The 22,878-nt window shown below is 37.2% G+C and overlaps 1 protein-coding gene and 1 pseudogene across 1 annotated transcript in view; one reads left to right on the forward strand and one right to left on the reverse strand.

Annotated features, from left to right (window-relative positions):
* Positions 1-805: 805 nt before the first annotated feature.
* LOC115526213 (beta-galactosidase-1-like protein 2) overlaps positions 806-22,878 on the forward strand; it is a 53,955-nt gene continuing 31,882 nt past the window's right edge. The window contains 6 exon segments of the mRNA XM_030333691.1: positions 806-837; positions 985-1,182; positions 15,321-15,389; positions 17,923-18,018; positions 19,178-19,286; positions 22,366-22,458. Coding sequence (XP_030189551.1) covers positions 806-837; positions 985-1,182; positions 15,321-15,389; positions 17,923-18,018; positions 19,178-19,286; positions 22,366-22,458 — 597 coding nt within the window.
* On the reverse strand, positions 10,566-11,132 carry LOC115525275 (annotated as a pseudogene).

Here is a 22,878-nt window from a genome sequence, read left to right on the forward strand (position 1 = left end):
TGTTCAGAAAACATTTGTTGAGCATTTGTAATTCAGGCGCTGCTCTGGGGAGTGAGGACACAGCCATGCCCCATGCAGAGTGCTTCCAGGCTTAGAAGCTGTGCGCCCCCCACCTCCACCCTGGCTTTGCTAGGCCGCCCTGGTTCTGCCTACCTCGGACTCATAGAACTTTTAATATCTGAAGGAAAGAGCAATTGTCCCAGGGTGAGCAGTATAAAGAAGACCAAGGGCCACACAAAGATGAGTGTGTTCTGGGAGCTAATACGATGGTGTCCTGCAGTAGCAGAGAAGTAGAAAATTGGGTTGGGGATAGAAATTGGGACCCCGCTACAGAGGAAGTCCTACATTCCAGCCTAGTTCTCTGCTAAGCAGCACATTATTAGGGTTCATCCGTTAACAATAGAAGGTCTCTGGAAAATTTCCCAGAGATTATCCTCTATTTTGTGAAACTTACTCGACTGAGGCTTGCTCTTCTCTAAAATGTAACTGGTGTCAGAAAACCCAGTTATTATCAAGATGCTCTTGGTGCTGCTGCCCTCCCTCCAATCAGTAGACATGGCTTTAAGGTGCTGTCTGTTGTGAGTCCAAGTGGTGCAGAAGCCAAGATACAGCTATGCAGAATTCTGCCTTCCAGTCAGGCCACTTCTATCTTCCTCACCATCCTCCTTGGCCAAGACCTCACTTAGCTCTGCCTCCTTCTCTGCCTCCAGGGTGTCTGACTTCTGTTCTGTCTTCTCTGTTTAGCATGCTGACCTTCTTGTTGAGACCTGTGGGCATTCTGTGCCTGTCTTCAGGGTTATTGGTAATGGCTCAATTTGGAGGAGACCTCTCACCCAGGTATGTTTGAGAGGGAAGGGGTGGGAAGTTTCTCTTTGCACTGGAAGTGTGCTTAGGCCCCTGAAGGAAAGACCTTCTGATTTGCCCAAAATGTGTGCCACATGGGGAACATCTTTAGGAGTTCATGCACCTCCTTTGTCCTTGCAGGATGAATCAAGCTTACCTGACTCCCTTCCACATAAAGAATCGCAATGTGGGTCTGAAAGTTGAAGGTTCAAGCTTCACACTAGATGGCTCTCCTTTCCTGATCATAGCAGGCACTATTCACTATTTCCGGGTGCCCAGGGAGTACTGGAGGGACCGCTTGCTGAAGCTGAAGGCCTGTGGCTTCAACACTCTTACCACGTGAGTGCTAGCTCCTAAGTAATTATTTCATGAATTTATAGTTTGAATTTCTAGCTCTGAGACTTTATTAGACCAGTCTAAGGGTTGACCCTTTTAGTACCTTCTTCATTGTTCTTAGGATGTCTGAGTCTCCACTTGATAATCTCTAGAATATCCTATTGATAGAGCCTGCTCTGATTGCTCTGAAAGAGTTCCTTCTAAACAGGGTCCTTGTGGCCTGCATGCAAGAGTCTAACTTTCAGAGGCAGTGGTCAGTACAGGTGGCTGTGGGTCAGTGGTCCCTAACTACTGAATAAGTTCAGTACAGCAGGCCTCTCTCCTCCTTGGATATCCTCACTTGCCATACGAGTCATAGCCCCAGTGATGATTCCTAGGATAGAATACTGTTCCAGAAAATGTGTTTCAAGTTGGGTTTCATTGAGAACCAGGCTTGGCAAGTAATGTAATTATCCTCATCCTAAAAGCTGAAATTAACAAAAATTAGTAATTTCTTTCTAGGCTTCTAAGCTTGGAAAGTGCTTATCCATTACTGTTTGGATATCAGTTTTAGTTTTGTTCTCTTTTTTCAATGGTTTGGTGTTTAAAATATAGGTTTAGAAGAAAAAATATTTAATTGGAATTTGACTTGGTGAGTGACATGAGTAATGCTTTAAAGTACTTACCCTCTAAACTGTCATAATGCCTTTTACACACCACATTATTTTCCCTCTTTCTTCCTCATTAGTTTGTTCCTTTGTATAGCAGTGAACTTACAAAAATAAGTAAGTAAGCAGTTGCTTACAAAAGTAAAAAGTGCCACTATTATTTCATAAGCTATAAGATATTCTAAGTCTCTCAAAGAGGAAGAGAACATTATCTCAGAATCAAAGCAGGCTTATACATTGGATACATTAGAATATAAAGACTGAATTGTCTTAAGGTTTGTTTTTTTGTTGTTGTTGTTTTTTGTTTTTTTGTTTTTTTGTTTTTTTTTTCTTTTAGAAAGAGAGAGAGAGAGAAATTAAGCAGGCTCCATGCCCATCCCAGAACTGTGAGATCATGACCTCAGTTGAAATCGAGAGTCGGACATTTAACTGACTGAGTCACCTAGGCTCAATATTTTTTAAAAAGTTATTAAAAACGAATCAGCCAGTCTTGCAGGAGCAAACCTAGAGTCTGACAAAATCAGATTTGCTGACGTTCAAGGAGGGAGTGTGTTCCAGAAGAATGGTGGAATGCCAGTCTCAACAAAGGGGAAGAGAGAAGAGACTTTGCAAGGTTAGGCTCCAGGTGAAGGACTCTGAAGGGAGTCTGAGAAAAGCAGGGACATCTTCTGGATTTGTTATTGTGTCTGATGCAAGATTAGAGGAAGTGGGTTAGTCAAGGTTGGGTGCTGGCATGAGGTGAGGGTAGTTTAATATTTTTTTCATGTTTATTTATTTTTGAAAGAGAGAGAAAGAGAGACAGAGCATGAGCAGGGGAGGGGCAGAGAAAGAGGGAAGCACAGAATCTGAAGCAAGCTCCAGGCTCTGAGCTGTCAGCACAGAGCCTGACGTGGGGCTCAATCCCATGAACCATGAAATCATAACCTCGGCTGAAATCAGGTGCTTAATTGACGGAGCCACCTAGGCACTGTGGTGAGGGGAGTTTAGCAATTAGGCCTCCCTAGAAGTAGATGGGTAGAGCAGAGAAGCTCTGGGGGTGTGTTTGGTGAGAAAGCAATAATCATTCAAAGAGGTGACATTTTACAACTGCTACACTGTTTTGGGAGCAACACTGTTTCTTATTAACTTTTCAGGGGGCTTTAATCTGTGTCTGCCTTCCAGTCTGAAAATTGCAGGGCTGGTTTTTCTTTTTCAATTAAGCTGATTTCCATTCTTAAAATCTTAAACACGTTTTCAGTCTTTAAACATTTTTACTATGGATTCACAAAAACTTCGGTATCAGATCTTGACCAATGTTTGAGAATGCAATGATGGGTTTTAGTTCCTGGCTACCACTGGTCACATTGTATTATCTATTCATTCTTGCACTATCACAACACTTAATAATTTTATCTTTCTGTTTTAGTTGTGTTTGTTCCCCCTTTTTCCAAATATGATAATGGGTTTCTATCTGTTTTAGTATCTGATAAAACAGTATATTCTGTTCTAGTATTTGCTAGGCTAGGTTGCTTTCTCAGCCTTTTATTGCCTGCCTTAAGGAATTATTTACTTTGCTATTTCTAAAAAATATTGTCTTCTTTTGGGATGCTGGAGTATCTATTTCCTTTCTTCTGTTAGCTTGAGAGGTATTTACTCTTTTACTGGATGCTCAAGAATTTATAACATTCATCCTTGATTTATCAACTAATACTCTCATGCTTTTACCCACTCTATAATACGAAGACATTAGAATGCTTAATGTGTATGTTATTGTTATGTATTTTAATTCTAAATAACTGAAGACTATTATTGCTGTTCTGGAATCTTCCTGCACGAAGAACACATTTTTGAATTTTCTGTAGTGTAAATTTGCTGGTGACAAAGTTCTCAGTTTTTTGTTTATCTGAAAATTTCTTCATTTTCTTTTCGTTTGTGAGGAGTATTTTCACTAGTATAAAATTCTAGGTTGGCAGATGTTTTAGCATTTTGAAGGTAATGCTGCTGCCTCTGGCTTTCATTATCCCTGTTGTAAAGTCAGTTGTCCATTTAACTGAAACTCTTTAGAGGGCCATGTATCCTTTTCTGTAGTTACTTTGAGGACTTGAAAAATTTCCTTTTTCTCCACAAATTTTGTCTATTGTCTTTTGTGTATTTTCCAAATAGACATTATTTTTTAGAGGAGTTTTAGGTTCGCAGCAAAATTGAGCAGAGAGTATAGAGAGTTTTACCTCAGGGGAGGGGAGAGGTAATTACCAATGGGAAGGTTGAGTTAATTACTAATGGCCATAATTTAATCAATTATACCTATATAATGAGGCCTCCATAAAATGCTAACTGAAGGGATTTGGCGAGCTTCCAAGTTGATGAACACATTCAAGTGCTGGGAGAGTGGTGTGCTCAGGGAAGCCATGGAAGCTCCCTGTATTTTCCCTATACTTGTCCTATGCATCTTTTCTATCTAGCTGTTCCTGAGTTTTATCCTTTATAATAAACTGGTAAAGCTAAGTGTTTCCCAGAGTTTTGTGAGCAGTTTTAACAAATTATCAAACATGAAGAGGGGGACATGGGAACCCCTGAATTGTAGCTGGTTGATCAGAAATAAAGATGACAACATGGAACTGGTATCTGAAATGGAGGAGTGAGGGAGCCATCATGTAGGAATGAGCCCTTAACCTGTGGGTCCTGTGCTAACTCTGGGCAATTAGTGTCAGAATTGAGTTAAATTGTAGGACACTCAGTTGGTATCTGCTGGAAATTGGAGAATTGCCTGGAGTGGAAAAACCTACATATCTGGTTTGTATGACTAAAGGGAGATAAGTTTTTCTTGAAGCTGGCAATTCTTTTCTTTCAGCACTTGAAAAATATTGTGCTACTTCCTGCTGGTCTCTATAGAGTAGGGTTGTACTCCATGCCTCATAATTGACTGTAATTCCCAGTGGGGTTCCTCTATAAATAATACATCATTTCTCTCTGGCTGCTCTCAAGATTTTTCCTTTTTTTTTTTTTTTTAGTGTTTCAATGAAAAAAGACTTTAATTTTTAGAGTACGTAGTTTTAGGTTTATAACAAAATTGAGAGGAAGGCATGGAGCCCCCACCCCTGCCAGAGCCTCCCTCACCATCAACATCCTCCATCAGAGTGGTATATATGGATCTACACTAACACACCATTAATCACCCCAAGTCCATAGTTTATGTTACAGTTCACTCTTGGTGTTATATATTGCATGCATTTGGACAAATGTATAATGACACATATCCACCATTAATAGTATCACAGAAAATAGTTTCAATGTCCTAAAAATCCTCTGTGTTCCTTCCTTCTCCGCTAACTCCTGGCCACCAATGATTCTTTTACTATCTCCATGGTTTTGCCTTTTCCAGAATGTCACATAATTGGCATCATACGCTATGTGGCCTTTTCAGATTGGCTTCTTTCATTTAGTAATATGCATTTAACTTTCCTGTATGTATTTTCATTGTTTAGTAGTTTACTTTCAAAAAAAAAATGTTTATTTTTGAGAGAGTGAGACAGAACGTGAGCAGGGAAGGGGCAGAGAGAGGGAGACACAGAATCTGAAGCAGGCTCCAGGCTCTGAGCTGTCAGTACAGAGCCCGACACGAGGCTCGAACTGATGAATCATGAGATCATGACCTGACACTCAATGGACTGAGCCACCCAGGTGCCCCGATAGTTTACTTTTTTTCTGTGCTAAATGATTTTCTGTTGTATGGATGCACCATGCTCACTTACCCATTTACCTACTGAAGGACATCTTGGTTGCTTCTAAGTTTGGGCAATTATAGCTGATATACACATCTGTGTGCAGGTTTTAGTGTGACCATGTGTTCAACTCATTTGGGTAAATACTGAAGATCACATGGTAAGGATATGTTTAGTTTTGTAGGAAATTGCCAAACTCTTCCAAAGTGGCTGTATCATTTTGCATTCCTACTAGCAATGAATGACATTCCTGTTGCCTCATAGCCTTGTTAGCATTTGCTATTGTCAGTATTCTAGGATTTGGGCATTCTAATAGTTGTGTGGTGGTATCTCATTCTTGTTTTAATTTGCAATACCCTAATGACATATCATGTTGAGCATCTTTTCATATGGTTATTTGCCATTTGTATAGGCTTTTGAAATGTCTGTTCAGATCTTTTGCCCATTTTAAATTACATTGTTTTTCTCTTATTGTTGAGTTTTAAAAATTTTTGTATATTTTGGATCATGGTCCTTTATGAGATATACCTTTTGTAAGGATTTCTCCCAGTTTGTGGCTTGTCTTGTCATTCTCTTGATAGTGTCTTTTGCAGGGCATATCTTTTTAATTTTAATGAAGTTCAACTTAATTATGACATGCAATGTGCCTTTAGTGTTGTATCTAAAAAGTCATTGCCAAACCCTAGCCTATCTAGATTTTCTATGTTATCTTCTAGGAAGTTTGTAGTTTTATACTTTACATTTATAAATCTATGATCCATTTGCATTCATTTTTGTGAAGGGTATAAAATGTCTGCATCATCTTTTTTGTGCATGTTGCTCCAGCACCATTTTTTAAAAAGACTATTTTTTTTCTTTACTGTAGAGCTTTTGCTCCTTTGTCAAAAATAAGTGGACTGTATTTGTGTGGGTCTATTTCTACTCTCACTATTCTGTTTCCTTGATCTATTTGTTTTTTGTTTCACCAGTGTCACAGTGTCTTGATTACTGTAGCTTCATGATGAGTTTTGAAGTTGGATAGTGTTATTCGTCAATTGTTCATTGCTGTTAAATAAGAAAAAGATTGACTTTTGTACATCAACCTTGCTTTCTGCAACCCTGCTATTGATTGCTTGGTAGTTCCAGGAGGTTTTTTGTTTGTTTGTTTGTTTGTTGTTGTTTTTCTGTCAATTCTTTTGAATTTTCTAATAGACAAATTATATCATCAGTGAGCAAAGAAAATTTTATGTCTTTGTTCCCAATCTTTATACCTTTTATTTCATTTCTTGTCATATTGCATCAACTAGGCTTTTTAGTACAATGTTGAAAAGAGTGGCAAGAAGGGACAACTTGCTTTGTCCCTGATCTTAGCAGGGAAGCTTCCAGCATTAGCTGCAAGTTTTTTATAGATGTTCTTTATTAAGTTGAGGCAGTTCTCTCTTCCTAGTTTACTGAGAGTTTTTGTCATGATTGGGTGCTAGATTTTCTCAAATGCTTTTTATGCATCTATTGATAAAATTATGAACTTATTTTTCCTCTTTAGCCTGTTGATGTGATGTATTATATTAATAATTATTCAGGTCTGACTGAATAGACAAAATTGACTGGATGAGTCCTATCCCATTAGGGAGGGCAATTTGTGTTACTCAGTCTGTCAGTTCAAATGTTAATCTCATCCAGAAACACTCTCAACTGCTATTTGACCAAGTGCCAGAGCACCTGATTGCCCAGTCAAGTTGATGTATAGAATTAACCATTACATCAGTTGTCTCTCACTCTACCTTTTGGGGCAGCAGTTTTTCCTGTGACTTCACTTCTTTGATGGATAAGAAGAGTTGTTGCTTTTTAACAACTTTCAGCTTTTCAGCTTTATTCTTGTTGTGAAGATAGGAGTGACAACTTCCATGCTTTTTACTTCTTGGATCAGAGAGTGGAAGTCCTAATGATGCCTTCTGTTAATGAAAAACTTGCTCACTTTTTCTTGTTTTCCTCATTAGGAGGTTTGGCCCAAATTGCCTACTACTCTGCTGGTAGTAAATATTCTCAATTATTTTTCCCCCTTTTGATTTTAGTCTTATTTTAAAGTAATATTTTATTAAAATTTAACATGTATATAGTATATAAGGGTTTAGCTCAATGAATTTTGATAAAGTGAACATACTCCTATAACCAACCCCCAAAACTCTGTAGTACACCAACATCTCAGAAGCTCTCCTGTCCCTTGTACAGTCATTACTTCCCTCCAAAAGATAACTACTACTCATGATTTTAACACGTAGATTACCTTGGCCTGTTTTTGAATTTTGCATAAATGGAATCATACAATATGTACTCTGTTGTGTCTGATATTTTTTGTTCAAGATTTTCTTTATGATATTCATCCTTATTACCAGATATTTTAGCTTGTTCATTCTCATAACTATATGGAATTCTATTGGTAATCATACCAAAATATATTTGTCTTGTGGGTAGACATTTAGGATATTTTTGGCTTTAGCCATTAGAAATAGTGGGGCTATGAACAATCTTGTACTTGCCTTTTGTTGAGAATATGTAAACATTTCTGTTGAGTATACATCTAGGAATGAAGATGATGGACAACGAGGTAGGTGTATGTTTAGTTTTAGTAAATAATGTCAGCTTGCTTTCACAGATTCCAAAGACTTTACAAAGTCAGTGGCATTCTATAAATACACATTGTTTTGCTACCATCTGCACTATCAATACTCAAAACTTTTTCATCATTCCATACTATTCTGTTAAAAAACAACTCCCCATTCTTTTCTCCTTTCATTCTCTGATAACCACTGTTCTTTCTTTCTCTGTGAATTTGACATTTTTAGGTACCTCATATACATAGAATCATATATTTGTTATTTTATATCTAGCTTATTTCACTTAGCATAATGTGCAGAATTCATTTATGTTGCAGCATGTATCAGATTTCATTTCTTTCTAAGGTTGAATAGTATTCCATTTTATGTATATGCTATATTTTGTTTATCCATTCATCCATTAGGCACTTGGGTTGTTTCTGCCTTTGGGCTATTGTGAACAATGCTGCTATGAACATTGGTGTATAAATATCTATTTGTGTTCTTCACTTCAGTTCTTTTGTATATGTACCCAGAAGTGAAATTGCTGGTTCAAATTGTAATGCTTTTGTTTTTTACAGGAGCGGCACTGTTTTACATTTCTACCAGCAAAGCATAAGCATTCCATCCTAATGATGGTATCTCATTGTGATTTGGATTTGCATTTCCCTAATGGTTAGCAGTGCTAAGCATCTCTTCATGTATTTACTGACCATTTATATATCTTTTTTGAAGAAATATCTATTCAACTACTTATCCTTTGCACATTTTTCAATTGGGTAGTTTCTTTTTTTATTGTTGATTTGTAGGAATTCTTCATGTATTCTGAATATTAATACATCATTGGATATGTGATTGCAAATATTTTCTTTTATTCTGTGAATTATGTTTTGTTGAAAGTGTCCTTTGATGAACAAAAGTTTTAAAATTTCATGAAATTCACTTTGTCTATTTTTCCTTTTCTTGCTGTACCTTTGTTGTCCTATCCAAGAAATTATTGCTATATCCAATGTCATGAAGCTTTCCCCCAACATTTTTTTCTAAGAGTTTTATAGTTTTAGTTCCTAGAATGTGAGCTTTGTGAGAGCAGGAATTTTCTTGTCTGTTTTGATGATCTTTGGTGCTTATAATAGTACCTGGAACATAGTAAGTGCTCAAAAATTTATGAATGACTTCTATTTTTTTCAGTTTTTTTATATTAAGTTCATAAAATGAATTTACTTTGATTTGACATGGATTACACAGCATGGTATCTTGGAATTTGACTTTTATAATTGAGAAAATAATTTACTAAAAACGTCATTATTGATGACGGTGTTGGTACAAGGGTTTGTATCTTTAGAGTTATTGCGGTTTTCTTCCATATTTTCTAATTTATTCAAATTTTCTACTTTTATTCAAATAGGTAATTTCTATTTCTCAACAAAGTTTTCCACCAACTAGAGAGTTCTACATTTATTTGTATACAATTTTGGCATTATATTCTATAAGCTTTTTAACATCCTTTACCATATTAGTTCTATTTCTTTTTTTTTTTTTTAATTTTTTTTTTCAACGTTTATTTATTTTTGGGACAGAGAGAGACAGAGCATGAACGGGCGAGGGGCAGAGAGAGAGGGAGACACAGAATGGGAAACAGGCTCCAGGCTCTGAGCCATCAGCCCAGAGCCCGACGCGGGGCTCGAACTCACGGGCCGGGAGATCGTGACCTGGCTGAAGTCGGACGCTTAACCGACTGCGCCACCCAGGCGCCCCAGTTCTATTTCTTTTTAATTTCCAATTTCCCATGCAGTATTTTCCTGCTTTTTAAAGTTCTATTTATTTAATTATTTGTGTGTGTGTGTGTGAGAGAGAGACAGAGAGAGAGAGAGAGAGAGAGAGAGAGAGAGGGAGAGAGCAAGTGAATGAGCAGGGAAGGAGCAGAGAGAAAGGGAGAGAGAGAATTCCAAGCATGTTCCCCACTGTCAGCCCCAATGTGGGACTCAAACCCATGAATAGTGATATCATGACCTGAGGTGAAATCAAGAGTTGGATGTTCACCAACTGAACCACCCAGGTGCCCCTCCTGTTTTTTAAATCTTTTTCTTTTTTTTTTGGCTTGCTGAGGTATAATTGACTAATTAAATTATAATTGATTTATTAATTTTTTTTTTTTGCAGAGCATAGCGAACTTTAATGTCTTCCATTTGGTGTGGGGACGTTACATTCCCCACTTTTGGAGATGGCCCTTAGGTTGTCTGACCCTTTGGTACAGAAAGGATTAGGTCCAATATCTTGTTGGCTTAAGACACTGATAGGCACATAAAATTGGTGGCTCAGACTCCTGTGGCCTTGGGTGGAGCAGGAGGTGGACAAGGAAGTGATTTGTAACAAATGAGTAGAACTTGGATGTGGGCTCAAGTTCTTGTTTACAGAGGTAGTTGGTCCTGGGAAGATGCTGGGGCAGCTGAAGTCACCTTTAGTGCTCAGGATGGTTGAATGCTGCTGTGGTGGCTCTCATCTGCCCAATTCACCAACTCATTGCTTTGGAACCTCAGCTGGATCTTTCTCGGGGTCCCTTCTACAGAGTTTCTGGTGTGGATGACACTCTTGCTGATGTGGACAATAAAGTCTCCACAGTGGTGCCAGGGGTGACCTCAGCTGAGTTGGTGTGGACCATGTTGGGGTCTTCCCAGACCATGGTCTTGCAGGCCATGACCACTGTGGGGCCAGAGCTCCTGTAGCTGTTGAACAGTAGGTAGGAAGTTTTTCTCTGCAGGTTGTAGGCCATGGTAATGCTCAGCAAAGATGCTGTCTGGCACCTGCAGCATCTTCATCTCCAGCCTGAAACCCTTCCTCTCAAAGTACTAGATCCTTTCCCTGATAAGTTATCTCTGCACCTCATCTGGCTTCACTGTGACCAGTGTCCACTCTCAGATCCAAGAGGACCCTCCTGAACTGGGGTGCATAAGTAGGCTCAGGTGGGCAGGTAGGCCACACAGTTGCCCCACAGCAGGATGCCCCTGAAGAGTCCACCTGAGCCTCTTGGCCATTAACTGAGCACTGATAGCAGCACTCCTTCCCCTCCCCCAGAGGGAGTCACTGTAATATATTTAAAATATACCATGTGATGATTTGATATATGTATACATTGTGAAAGGATTCCAACCTATAATCCAGTTAATTAACACATCCATCACCTCACATATTTATCTTTGTTTGTTTGTTTTGGTGAGAACAATTAAGTCCTACTCCCTTAACAAATTTTAGTTCTACAATACAGTATTATCAACTATGGTTACATTACACACAAGATCCACAGATTTTATTCATCTTATAATTGAAAATTTGTACCCTTTTACCAATCTCTTCCCCTTTCCCCCACCCCTCAGTCCCTGGAAGCCTCTATTGTGTTCTGTTTCTATGAGATCATTTTTTTAAATTTTATTTTTATTTATTTTTTTTTTATTAAAAATTTTTTTTTCAACGTTTATTTATTTTTTTTGGGACAGAGAGAGACAGAGCATGAACGGGGGAGGGGCCGAGAGAGAGGGAGACACAGAATCGGAAACAGGCTCCAGGCTCTGAGCCATCAGCCCAGAGCCCGACGCGGGGCTCGAACTTACGGACCGCGAGATCGTGACCTGGCTGAAGTCGGACGCTTAACCGACTGCGCCACCCAGGCGCCCCTTAAATTTTATTTTAAGATTCCACATATAAGTGATACCATATGGTATTTCTCTTTTGCTGTCTGATTTACTTCACCTAGCATAATGCCCTGCAAGTTCATTTATGTTGTCATAAATAACAGGATTTCCTTCTTTTTTAAAAAACTAAAAATTATTACTGTGTGTGTGTGTGTGTGTGTGTGTATCACATTTTCTCAATCCACTTATTTGTCATTGGACACTTAGGTTGTTCCCATACTTTGGTTATTGTGAATAATGCTGCTATAAGCATGAGAGTACAAGTATTTCTTTGAGATAATGATTTCATTTCCTTTGGATGTATACCCAGAAATAGGATTGCTGCATCATATGATAATTCTATTTTTAATTTCTTGAGGAAAGTCCATATTGTATTCCATAGTGTCTGAACCAATTTATATTTCCACTAACAGTGCAACAAGTATACCCTTTTATCCATATCCTTACCAACCTTTGTGATATATTGTCTTTTTGATATTAGACACCCTAACGGCTGTGAGGTGATACCTCATTGTGGTTTTGATTTGCATTTTTCTGATGATTAGGAATGTTGAGTACCCTTTCATGTACCTGTTTATACAGGTTCTTTGCCTGTTTTTAAATTGGGTTGTCTTTTGCTATTTAGTTGTATGGTTTCCTTGTATACTTTGGATGTTAACCCCTAATCAAATTTTCAAATTTTATTAGATTTTCAGGTTTGCAAATATTTTCTGCCATTCAATCAAGGTTGCCTTCTCATTTTGCTGCTGGTTTCCCTGGCTATGCAGAAGTCTTTTAGTCTGAAGTAGTCCCACTTGTTTATTTTTGCTTTTGTAGCCTTTGTTTTTGGTGTCAAATTCAAAAAATCATTGCCAAGGCTGATGTCAAGGACTTTACCCTTGTTTTTTCCTAGGACTTCTGTTGTTTCACATCTTAACATTTATGTCTTTAATCCATTTTGAGTGATTTTTGTGTGGTGTAAGAGAGCTAGTTCTTTCATTTGTATATGGCTGTCTTGCTTTCCCAACACCACTTATTGCAGAGACTACCCTATCTCCATTGTATATTCTTAACTGTTTTGTCTTAAGTTAATTGACCATATGGGCATGGGCTTATTTCTGGTCTTTCTATACTGTTCCATTGACCTATATGTCTATTTTTGTGCTAATTCTACACTATTGTGATACTGTGTAATATAGTTTGACATCAGGAATTGTGATACCTCCAGCTTTGTTCTTTTTCAAGATTAATTTGGCTATTCAGTCTTTTGTAGTTTCATACAAATTTTAGGATTTTTTTATTTTTGTGAAAAATGCCATTTTAATGTTTGTAGAGATTGAATTGAATTTGTAGATTGCTTTGGGTGGTATGGCATTTTAACAATATTAATTCTTCCAATCCTAGAGTATGGAATATCTTTCCATTTATTTATGTTGTTTAATTTCTACATGTTTGTGAATTTTACAGTTTTTTCTTATAATTGATTTCTAGTTTCATACCATTGTGGTCAGAAAAGATGATTGATAGGATTTCATTCTTAAAATGTTTTTAAATTTGTTTCATGGCTTTGCATATGATCTATTTTGGAGAATGTTCCACGTGCACCTGACAAGAATGTGTGTTCTGTTGCTGTTGGATGGAATGTTCTCCATATGTCTAATAGGCTCATCTGGTTTAATATATAGTTAAATTACAGTGTTTCCATATTGGTTTTATATATGGATGATCCATCCATTGTTGAAAGTGTGGTATGGAATTAAGTTAGTTTTTAAAGATCCTGGATTTTTTCCCAAAGTTTTTATGTAAAGTTCTGTATTTAAATTCTTAAATTAAATTCATGATTTTCTTCCTTTCTTTTCTGCAAATATAAAGCTATTAGTATAGAATCTTACAGTGGTATGCTTCCATTTCACTTTCCTCAACTTTTGTGCTGTATTGTGTCATGTACTTTGTGTTTTATAAGATATAAAATTCACAATACATCGCTATTTTCTGCTTTGAACATCTACTTATATTTGAAAGAAATTTATAGTGATAAAATACCTTTTTCATTTATGCACATATTTACCATTTTTGGTGCTCTTCATTCCTTTGTATAGATTACAATTTCCACATTGTATTATTTCCTTCTGCAGAAGAACTTCCTTTGGAATTTCTTATAGTACAAGTCTGTTGGTAGTGAATTCTCTTAGCTTTTGTTTTTTTGAAAAGTTGATTTTTTCCATCTTCTATTTTGAGGGATAAATTCACTGAGTATAGAATTCTAGGTTGACAAGATTTATTTTTGTTTTTGTTTTTAATTTAAGTACTTCAAAAAAATGCTTCTTCATTGTCTCCTGACTTGCACATTATCTGATGAAAAATCTGTTGTATTTCTCATCTTTTTCCCCCTCCTTTGGCTGATTTTAAGATTTCCTCTCTTCCACTGGTTTTCAGCAATTTGATTCTGATGTGCTATGGTGTAGATCTACTTAAAAATTCTGCCTGTGGTTCACTGAAATTCTTAGAACTGTAGGTTTATAGTTTTCATCAAATTTTGTAAAATTGTGGCTCTATTCCTGCTAATATTTTTGCCTGCCCCCCCTTTTTTCCCCAGGACTCTAATTCCATATATGTTAGACTTCTTGGTAAGAAACCACATATCCCTGATGCTGTGTTCATTTTTATTTTTAGTCTTCTTTTTTTCTGTTTTCCATTTTGGATAGTTTCTTTGATCTGACCATTTATTCTATTGTATCTACTCTGCTGTTTGTCTCAGCCAGTACTTTTCATTTCCTGCTGTCGATAGTATCCAGAATATTTTTTTTATTCCAGATACTGTATTTTTAAATTTTTAGAAGTTCCATTTGGGTCTTTTTTATATCTTCCATTTTTTTCTTCATCATGGTTATGCATTCCTTTTACCTATTAAAGATATGGTAAATATTTGTTATACCTTATAAGTATTTTTTTCTGCTAGTTTTATCCTATATGCCATTTCTGTGTTTGTTTCTATTTCTAGATATTTTTTTTCTGGTTTCCATCACATTCTCCTGTTTTGTTTTGTTTGTTTGTTTGTTTTTGCATGCCTAATAATTTTCTTAATGGATCCTGGGTATTATGAATCTTGTATTGTTGCTTACTGGCTTTTATTTTATTCATTTAAAGAAAACCTTACTCCAGTTCTATAAACTTTTCAGCTCTTTCTGGTGTCTGTTTTATGGCTAGTGATTTTCTTTTTTTGCCATTATAGATATGGATTTAAATTTTTATATGTTTTCATTAGTATTTTTTAAAATTTGTGGTTGCACCCCAGATGACATTACATACAAATCTGTCTTACCTGAAGTTCAGAATCAAGGAGCAATATTGGCTGCTTAGATCTGCAGTGGCATTTAAAGGAGGAAATTTTGAAGTTAATACAAAGTGCATTCACACAGAGGACTGGCTGTTGAAATCTTCAATTTCCTTCACAGTAGAGATAGCTCAGCTGCTATATTAAAACTGGAGGAATCAGTATGGAATAAGGGCAAATAAGGTAAAAGATTTTTATATTTCTTTTTTTTTCCACTGCAGGCATATTTCCTGGAACCTTCATGAGCCAAGAAAGGGCTGGTTTTATTTTACTGCAAACCTGGATTTCATGTATGTCTTAATGTGGAGGCCCTATCTATGGCCTAAAGACAGGGGTTTGACTCTACGGGATCAGATGAACAAAACCACCTTATTTTCTGTTTGGAGAATCATCAGGAAGCTCTGATAATTTTGTTCCCTGGTTTGAAACCCTCTAGAGCAGTGAATCTATTAACTTGCAGTAGAGCTTAGACCTTAATATCTGTGGTGCATTTTACTTACAGTGTGATTTAGAAGGTCCACATCTTGAGTGCTGTAGTTTTAATCTATCATGAAGAACCTGCTTTCTCAGTTATTAGAGGATATTTCTGGGCTATAGTTTACAGTGTTTCTAAGATATGACACAGCAGAGTACAATCTCCAGCTTAAAATGGTGTTTTCACTTTATGATGGTGTGAAAGTGACATGCATTTAGTAGAAACTGTACTTCAGATTTTGAATTTTGATCTTTTCCCAGGCTAGCATTATGTTGTACTATACACTCTTATGATGCTGGATAGCAGTATCCAGCTCACCCTCTCAGTCAGCCTTGCAGTCATGAGGGCAAACAGCTGATATGCAACCATTCTGTACCCATACGACCATTCTGTTTTTCATTTTCAATATAGCATTCAATAAATTACATGAGATATTCAATATTTTATTATAAAATAGGCTCTATGTTAGGTGATTTTGCCCATCTGTAGGCTACTGTAAGTGTTCTGAGCACATTTTAGAGTATGTTAAGCTAAACTGCCATGTTCAGTACATTATATGTATTAAATGCATTTTTGACATAATATTTTTAACTTATGATGGATTTATCGGGATGTAACTCTATCTTAAGTTGAGAAGGTCTATAATTGTTTGTTAAAACATACGTGTTTACTATCTGCTATAGTTAAGACATTGTCTTTGGTGCAAGAGATATACAGATAATACACTTTGTGCTGTCAAGACTAAGGATTGTCTATAAGGAAAGAGACAAATAATATACTAAGAACACACAACCCAAACTAGGGGAACAGATCAGGGAAGACAACAGTGAAGTTATAGCTGAAATAAATTAAAATGTTGAGCAGAAGTTTGCTAGAGGGGGCTGAATGGTATTTCAGGTAGAGGGTCCCATGAAGGCAAAGTTAGAAATGTGAGAACATTTTACATTAATTAAGGTGATGTTAGCTTCTGTAGCAAGTCTCAACATCTTTATCAATAAAGGTTTATTTTCATTTAAGTAAAATCTAAAATCCCTATTCCTGGTAAGCATTATGTCTCTTTCAAGAAATAATTGAGAGATTCAGGGTCTTTCTGTCTTGTGACTTCACCATCTTCATCACATAGCTTCCAGACTGCTACTCTTGTCTGCATCAAGCCAGCAAGTGGAAGAAAGAGCATGGAGAATCTTTTTAGGAAATTAGAATGCATCCCTCCTGTTCATCCTGTTGGCTTGAAGTTAGTCACATACGAATACTTCAGTGCATGGGAGGCTAGGAGATGTAGTCGATCTGTGAGCCCAGGAAGAAAAGGGAATGGCTTTGGTGATTAACTGATTATATTTTCTGGAAACTGCAAACAATATGTCTGGTTGTCCTACTAATTTAAGTAGAAAAAGTGCCAAAAAACAAAGCTGGAGATATAGTAGACCACAGCTTGCCTTTGTATTTACCATGTTGCAGAATTTGGAATCTTTTCTGAAGGCATTGGGAGTCATTTGAAGAATTTTAATTTGGGAAATTTGTGCGTTTAGAACGATTGTGCCAGGAGCATTTTAAAGAGGCAGAATAATATGGTAGTTGATATTTCATTTCTGGAAGCTCTCTGCCTGATTGTACTTTTAGCTCAAAATGTCACATGTAGGAAGCTTTGACTCACTTGAGCTTTTATTTTCCTATCTGTAAAATGGAGATGATATTGATACCTAGTTCACAGAATCGTTAATAAAATAATAGTCCTAAAGAATTGAGCTGTATGCGGGATGGTGATATGAGGTAAAAATTAACTCCTACTTTTGTTGTTGATAATTATGGACATAACTGAAGAAGCCTGGAAGAAGGTAAGAAAAAGGAAGGAAAGCAGTCAGAAAACCATTGTAATAATGCACATGTGAAATGATGAGTTATTTAACAAATGTGGTAGCACTAGAAATTAAGAGGAGTTTCATGTTTGAAAACATTAAGTAGGAGGAATAAACAGGATTTGGTGACTAAAAGTAGGATACGAGGAAGAAGGCAGAGCAAGATTTGTAGGAGTCTGCCTTAGATGGCTTTCTTTTGTGGTGGTGGGAGATACATGGGGAGGAGTGGGTTCAGGAGGGAAGGTGGGTGTCTGGTTTAGGATTTTTGGACTTTCACTTCCTGTCCTGCTTTCTAGCACCTTGAATGAGCCCCTTTCCTGTCAAGTGTAGGGCTCCATGTCCCTTTGGTTCATGTCACCTACAAAGACTTTTGTAGACCAGGCTGGGAGTTCCTCCCATTCTGACCTCAAGCAGAGACCTCAGAGAGCAAAATAGCAGTGATTCCAGGTCTCAGCCTAAATAATAAATTATCTTTATTGCTTCACTTCCCAGGGCTTTTATATCCATTGCTTCAGAGGTGGAGCTGTGGGTCATTCTGTGTCCAGGCCCCTATATTGGTAGCGACTTAGACCTTGGAGGCTTGCCTAGGTAAGTAGTAGTCTGAGGCCCCTGGCCATGACTCCATGTGGGGCCCTACCACATTCAAATGGAAGTTAGAGCAAAGGGTTTGGCTGGTTTTCAGTGTACATTTTTAAACTACACTATTCTTTTCCATTTAGTAACATAGAAAAGGAACTTCAATATACTGGGATTTACATAGTATGTATTTGTTTTATATAAATCTCCATCTCATTTCTGCAGTGTAAATAAGATAGAGCATGTTTTTTTATTTTAGTAAAAAGTAATGGCTACCACTTAAGTAATACCTTTTTAAGTTCTAGTTTTTGTGATGGCTGTACAAATGGTAATAAATTGAGTTGATTATCTCTTTTTAAAGAGAGGTTTTCCCTTTTGCTAGCTTCCAATTGTTTTCTAACTGTGGTAAAATGCACATAGCATAAAATTTACCATTTGAAAGTACACAGTTTTGTGGCAATTAAGTACATGAAAAATGTTGAACAATCATCACCACTTTCTAGTTCTAGACTTTTGTCACCCAAAGGGTGTATATTTCATATAAGTGGAATTATACAATATGTGACCTTTTGTAACTGACTTCTTTGCTTAGCATAATGTTTTCAAAGTTCATCCATGTTGTAGCATGTACATTCCTTTTTTTATGGCCAAATAATGTTCCACCAAAGAGCATTTTTTAAAAACTTTGAAACTGCTTTATAAAAATCTCACTCCTGACTAGGAGTTGGCAAACCTTTTCTGTAAAAGGCAAGATAATAAATAGTTTCAGCTTTAAGGGCCACATACACTGTCTGTTGTGACTATTCAGTCCTGGTGTTGTAGCAGGAGCACAGCTGTGACAATAAATAAACAAATGGGTGTGGTGTGTTCCAATAAAACTTTATTTACAGAAGCAGACAATGGGTCTAATTTATCCTGTGGGCTGCAGCTTGATGACTCTGGTCTGGATCATTTCATCATTACACAGCTCTTATGTGTATTTTTGAGAAAAGAGGTGGCTAAAGTGCTGAGCTATTTATAACTGGAACATAGATTGCTTTTTCTTAAAGATGGATTAAGATCTCAAAATATACTGTTCCAGTGTGACTGTCCATGTTTTCCAGCCAAATGCTTGAACACTTCTTACTGCTATTTGCTACCTCAAGAATTATTCCCATGTTTTTAATTCTAGCTGGTTACTCCAGGATCCAAAAATGAAGCTGAGAACAACTTACAAGGGCTTCACTAAAGCAATGAACCACTATTTTGATGAGCTTATTCCCAAGATAGTACCACTCCAGGTAAAACCCAATTCTCCATTCCTATGACCAAGGGAAGTAATTACCTGAATTGATTTCCTAGATAGGGCTAGCCTATTTTCTATCACGCAGAAACAGGAGTGTATATAGCAGCTCCTTCTAATTCCTTATTTAAGAAATATTAGATTTTTATTATCCTGATTTTATGCATATTTCCTATCTACTGCCCCGCCGGAAGCCTTGTCCCTGGCAGTGCACTTGATATTGCACTCTGTATACTTTTGTTTTCTCTTCTCTTTTATATCTTTGCCCTTAGTCACCATAAATAGGAAATTAATGATAATCCTCAAAATGTCTTAATTTAGCTGCTAAAGTAGCTACTTATCAGTACTTCACACATAATAATAGATTAGATGGGTGATCTTAGGTCAGTGATTTTGTAGAAGTTGTAATTTATTTGTTTTTTAATATCCCTCCACCAAAATAAAACGATGGTTCCAAACATACTCATTGGTTCGTGCTACTATTTTTCTAAAATGGTTGGAAAATATAAAAAGGACTGTATACTAGGTAGAAGATGAATAGGGGGAAGGAACAAAAGTATAACATTTACTAAGTATCAAGCTTTCTGTGAAGTAATCAACATTTACCTAGCATGTTTCATTCTCATGGTAATCATTTGAGGGAGATAGTATTGTAGATTGAATGGAGGCAATGGCAAACATGTTCATGTCTAGGAGAGGGCTTCACAGAGTGTGAATTTGAATTTACTATGGACAGAATTGGTTCCTAACATTGTCAGTATCTCAGAGCTAATCATACTCAGAGAAGCCAACCACTACATGACTGAAGAGTGTGAATCAGTGTGTCATTTGGGGAGAGTAGAGATAACTTTCTACAATGATTAGAGTCATGCTGTACAGTATGGTAGCCATAGCCATATGTAGCTATTTAAACTTAATTAAAATAAAATAAAATAAAATAAAAATTTATTTCCTCATTTACACACATTTTTAGTGCTCAGGAGCCATGTCTGGATGGTTGCTACCATATTAGACAGTGCAAATACAGAGCATTTTCATGGGCATGCTGGGCAGCATTGAATTAGAGTACTCAGCCCACCCCAAATCAGACTTCTCAGTCTTGAACCTCTTGGAAAACTAAATTAGTAATCAGAACCTTGCTTAATGAGCACAAAATGAGGGCCTGAGGAGGTTGGGAGGTCTTTGAAAACATTTTATCATGGCCTTATCACTTGTACCTGAATAGCCTTCTTTTAGAACTGTCAATCCAGTTCAGGGTCTCTTACGGATCCCAGGTACTGTCAACTTCTGGATCTTCCCTCTTCCTTATCTATTCTCTAATCTGTGAGATTCATAATTGGATGGATGGGAAAGGGGAAGACAGAATCAGATTTTGAAAATGTTTTTCAACGTTTGTCAGCAGAGGATAAGATTTAAAGGTTTGGGAAACATTCTTTTGGGCCTTGTGTCCTCTTTTTTCCCAATATCAGTATACAATGCAGTTATTTCTTGATTGCTAAAAAATCTTCCATTTCAACTCTACACCCAGCTGCTCCTGGGCCATGATGATCACAGGTTTTAATAAGCAAACACTTCAGTGGCCCTTATACATAGTCCTGGGTGTTGCCCAGATTCCTATTTGCATGGTTTGTATGACTTCTTAGAAGTCAACACTATTTGTTTCTGCATGCTGGGAGGAGTACTTCATGGTTGCCCATGTATTTACAAGAGTAGGTTGAGGAGATGCAGATGTCAGCACTATGAAGCTTGACTAGGGTGTGGCAAGTGGAAGATATGGAGAGGAAATACATTGGCTGGACTGGAGAGGACTATAAAGATAAAGGATGACTGAGCATGTTACCATCAACAAACAGGAGTCAGTAGGGATGGGAAATGTGAAGACGTTTGTAAGAGAACATAATTAGGGGAGAAAAAGGGGATGTGATCCAGCACAAGAGTTGGGATTAATAGAGAACCATGAGAAACAACATTTAAAAGGTGAGTAGGGCAAGAGGATCTCACAAAACAGACTGAAGAGTAGTGACCAGAAGGCAGGCCAACAACTAGGAGAGAGCAACAAAAGACCACAGAAGAGAGGGTTTCAAGAAGGAGAAGGTAGCCAAGATGTCAAATATTGCTGAGAATGATAGTAAATTAGGATTAAAATTTATTGTTTGAACTTAGCAAAGAGAAGATAATGTTAATGGAAAGGTGGAATATAAAGAGTGGAAGTAAGTAAAAGAGTAAATGAAAGGATAAAAAGTCAAGAGTGAGTGCAGAAATATTTCAGGCTTTGTCCATGAAGGGGAAGAGGACAAGATAGTAGGAACTGAAGGGGGAAGTGGTCCAGGCAAGTTATTTTAAATGGAGGAATTTGAGTCAAGTTAATGATGACGTGCAGGGTTTAGTAAAGAAGGAGGTGAAGATACAGAAGACAGAAAAGTACTCCAGAAAAAGCGAAGTTCCTGAGAAGTGGGAAGGAGGTGAGACAACCTTTATATGGGATGAGAGACCCTTGACTCATTAATTGTTGCTAAGGTAGAAAGGATGGAAGTAGAGGTGTGAAGCATCACACTTAATGCATTGAATTAGGAGAGAAATGGGGTAGGAGTCTGTTAACAGGGCATACTAGAAAAGGTAGGATTTTAAGAGCAGTTGACCTCCTAGAAGGGACTACTGACTTTGGAGTGAGAGAAATTGCCTGAACTATAGTGTAACTTCGAGTTGAGTTTAGGAATAGGTTATTTTTTTTCTTTTCTTTTTTTTTTAATTTTTTTCAACGTTTTTAATTTATTTTTGGGACAGAGAGAGACAGAGCATGAACGGGGGAGGGGCAGAGAGAGAGGGAGACACAGAATCGGAAACAGGCTCCAGGCTCCGAGCCATCAGCCCAGAGCCCGACGCGGGGCTCGAACTCACGGACCGCGAGATCATGACCTGGCTGAAGTCGAACGCTTAACCGACTGCGCCACCCAGGCGCCCCGGAATAGGTTATTTTTATGACACTCTAAATATGTGTGTGCAACAGCAAATTGAGAAAATCCAGCCTTTCCCCACCAATAGCTTCACTTGCAAACTCTTGTCTCCTTGACCCTCAGTACGGAAAGGGAGGCCCCATCATTGCTGTGCAGGTTGAGAATGAATATGGTTCATATCATCGGGATAAAAGATACATGTCCTATATTAAAAAGGTAGGTGCTCCTTTAATTTTCCTCCATATTTACATACTTCTTTTCTCACTTTGTTAGTTTGTGGAGCAAACATATCCTGAGTAGCTATAGTTTGCATGATATGAAGATGAATAAGGTCCAGTTTGATTTTTCCATGCATTTATATCCTAGAGAGGGGACAAGAAACTACCTACACAACTCTTATGTAAAGTAAAGAGTGATGTTAAAATATTTTTCTTTTCTGTGAACATCACAGCTGTCTTTTGGTTAGTGTTTGTATAATACATACTTTTCTATCCTTTTACTTTCAGTTATTCTGGATATGTTTAAGATACAGCACAATATAATTAGAATTTATTTTTGTTAGCCCATTATGAAAATTATTTCTCTTAAATGAGGTATTTGGCCTGTTTACATTTAATACGATTAATGACAGTTGCA

Source organism: Lynx canadensis, chromosome D1, assembly GCF_007474595.2.
Source record: "Lynx canadensis isolate LIC74 chromosome D1, mLynCan4.pri.v2, whole genome shotgun sequence".
In the NCBI taxonomy this organism is placed as follows: domain Eukaryota; kingdom Metazoa; phylum Chordata; class Mammalia; order Carnivora; family Felidae; genus Lynx; species Lynx canadensis.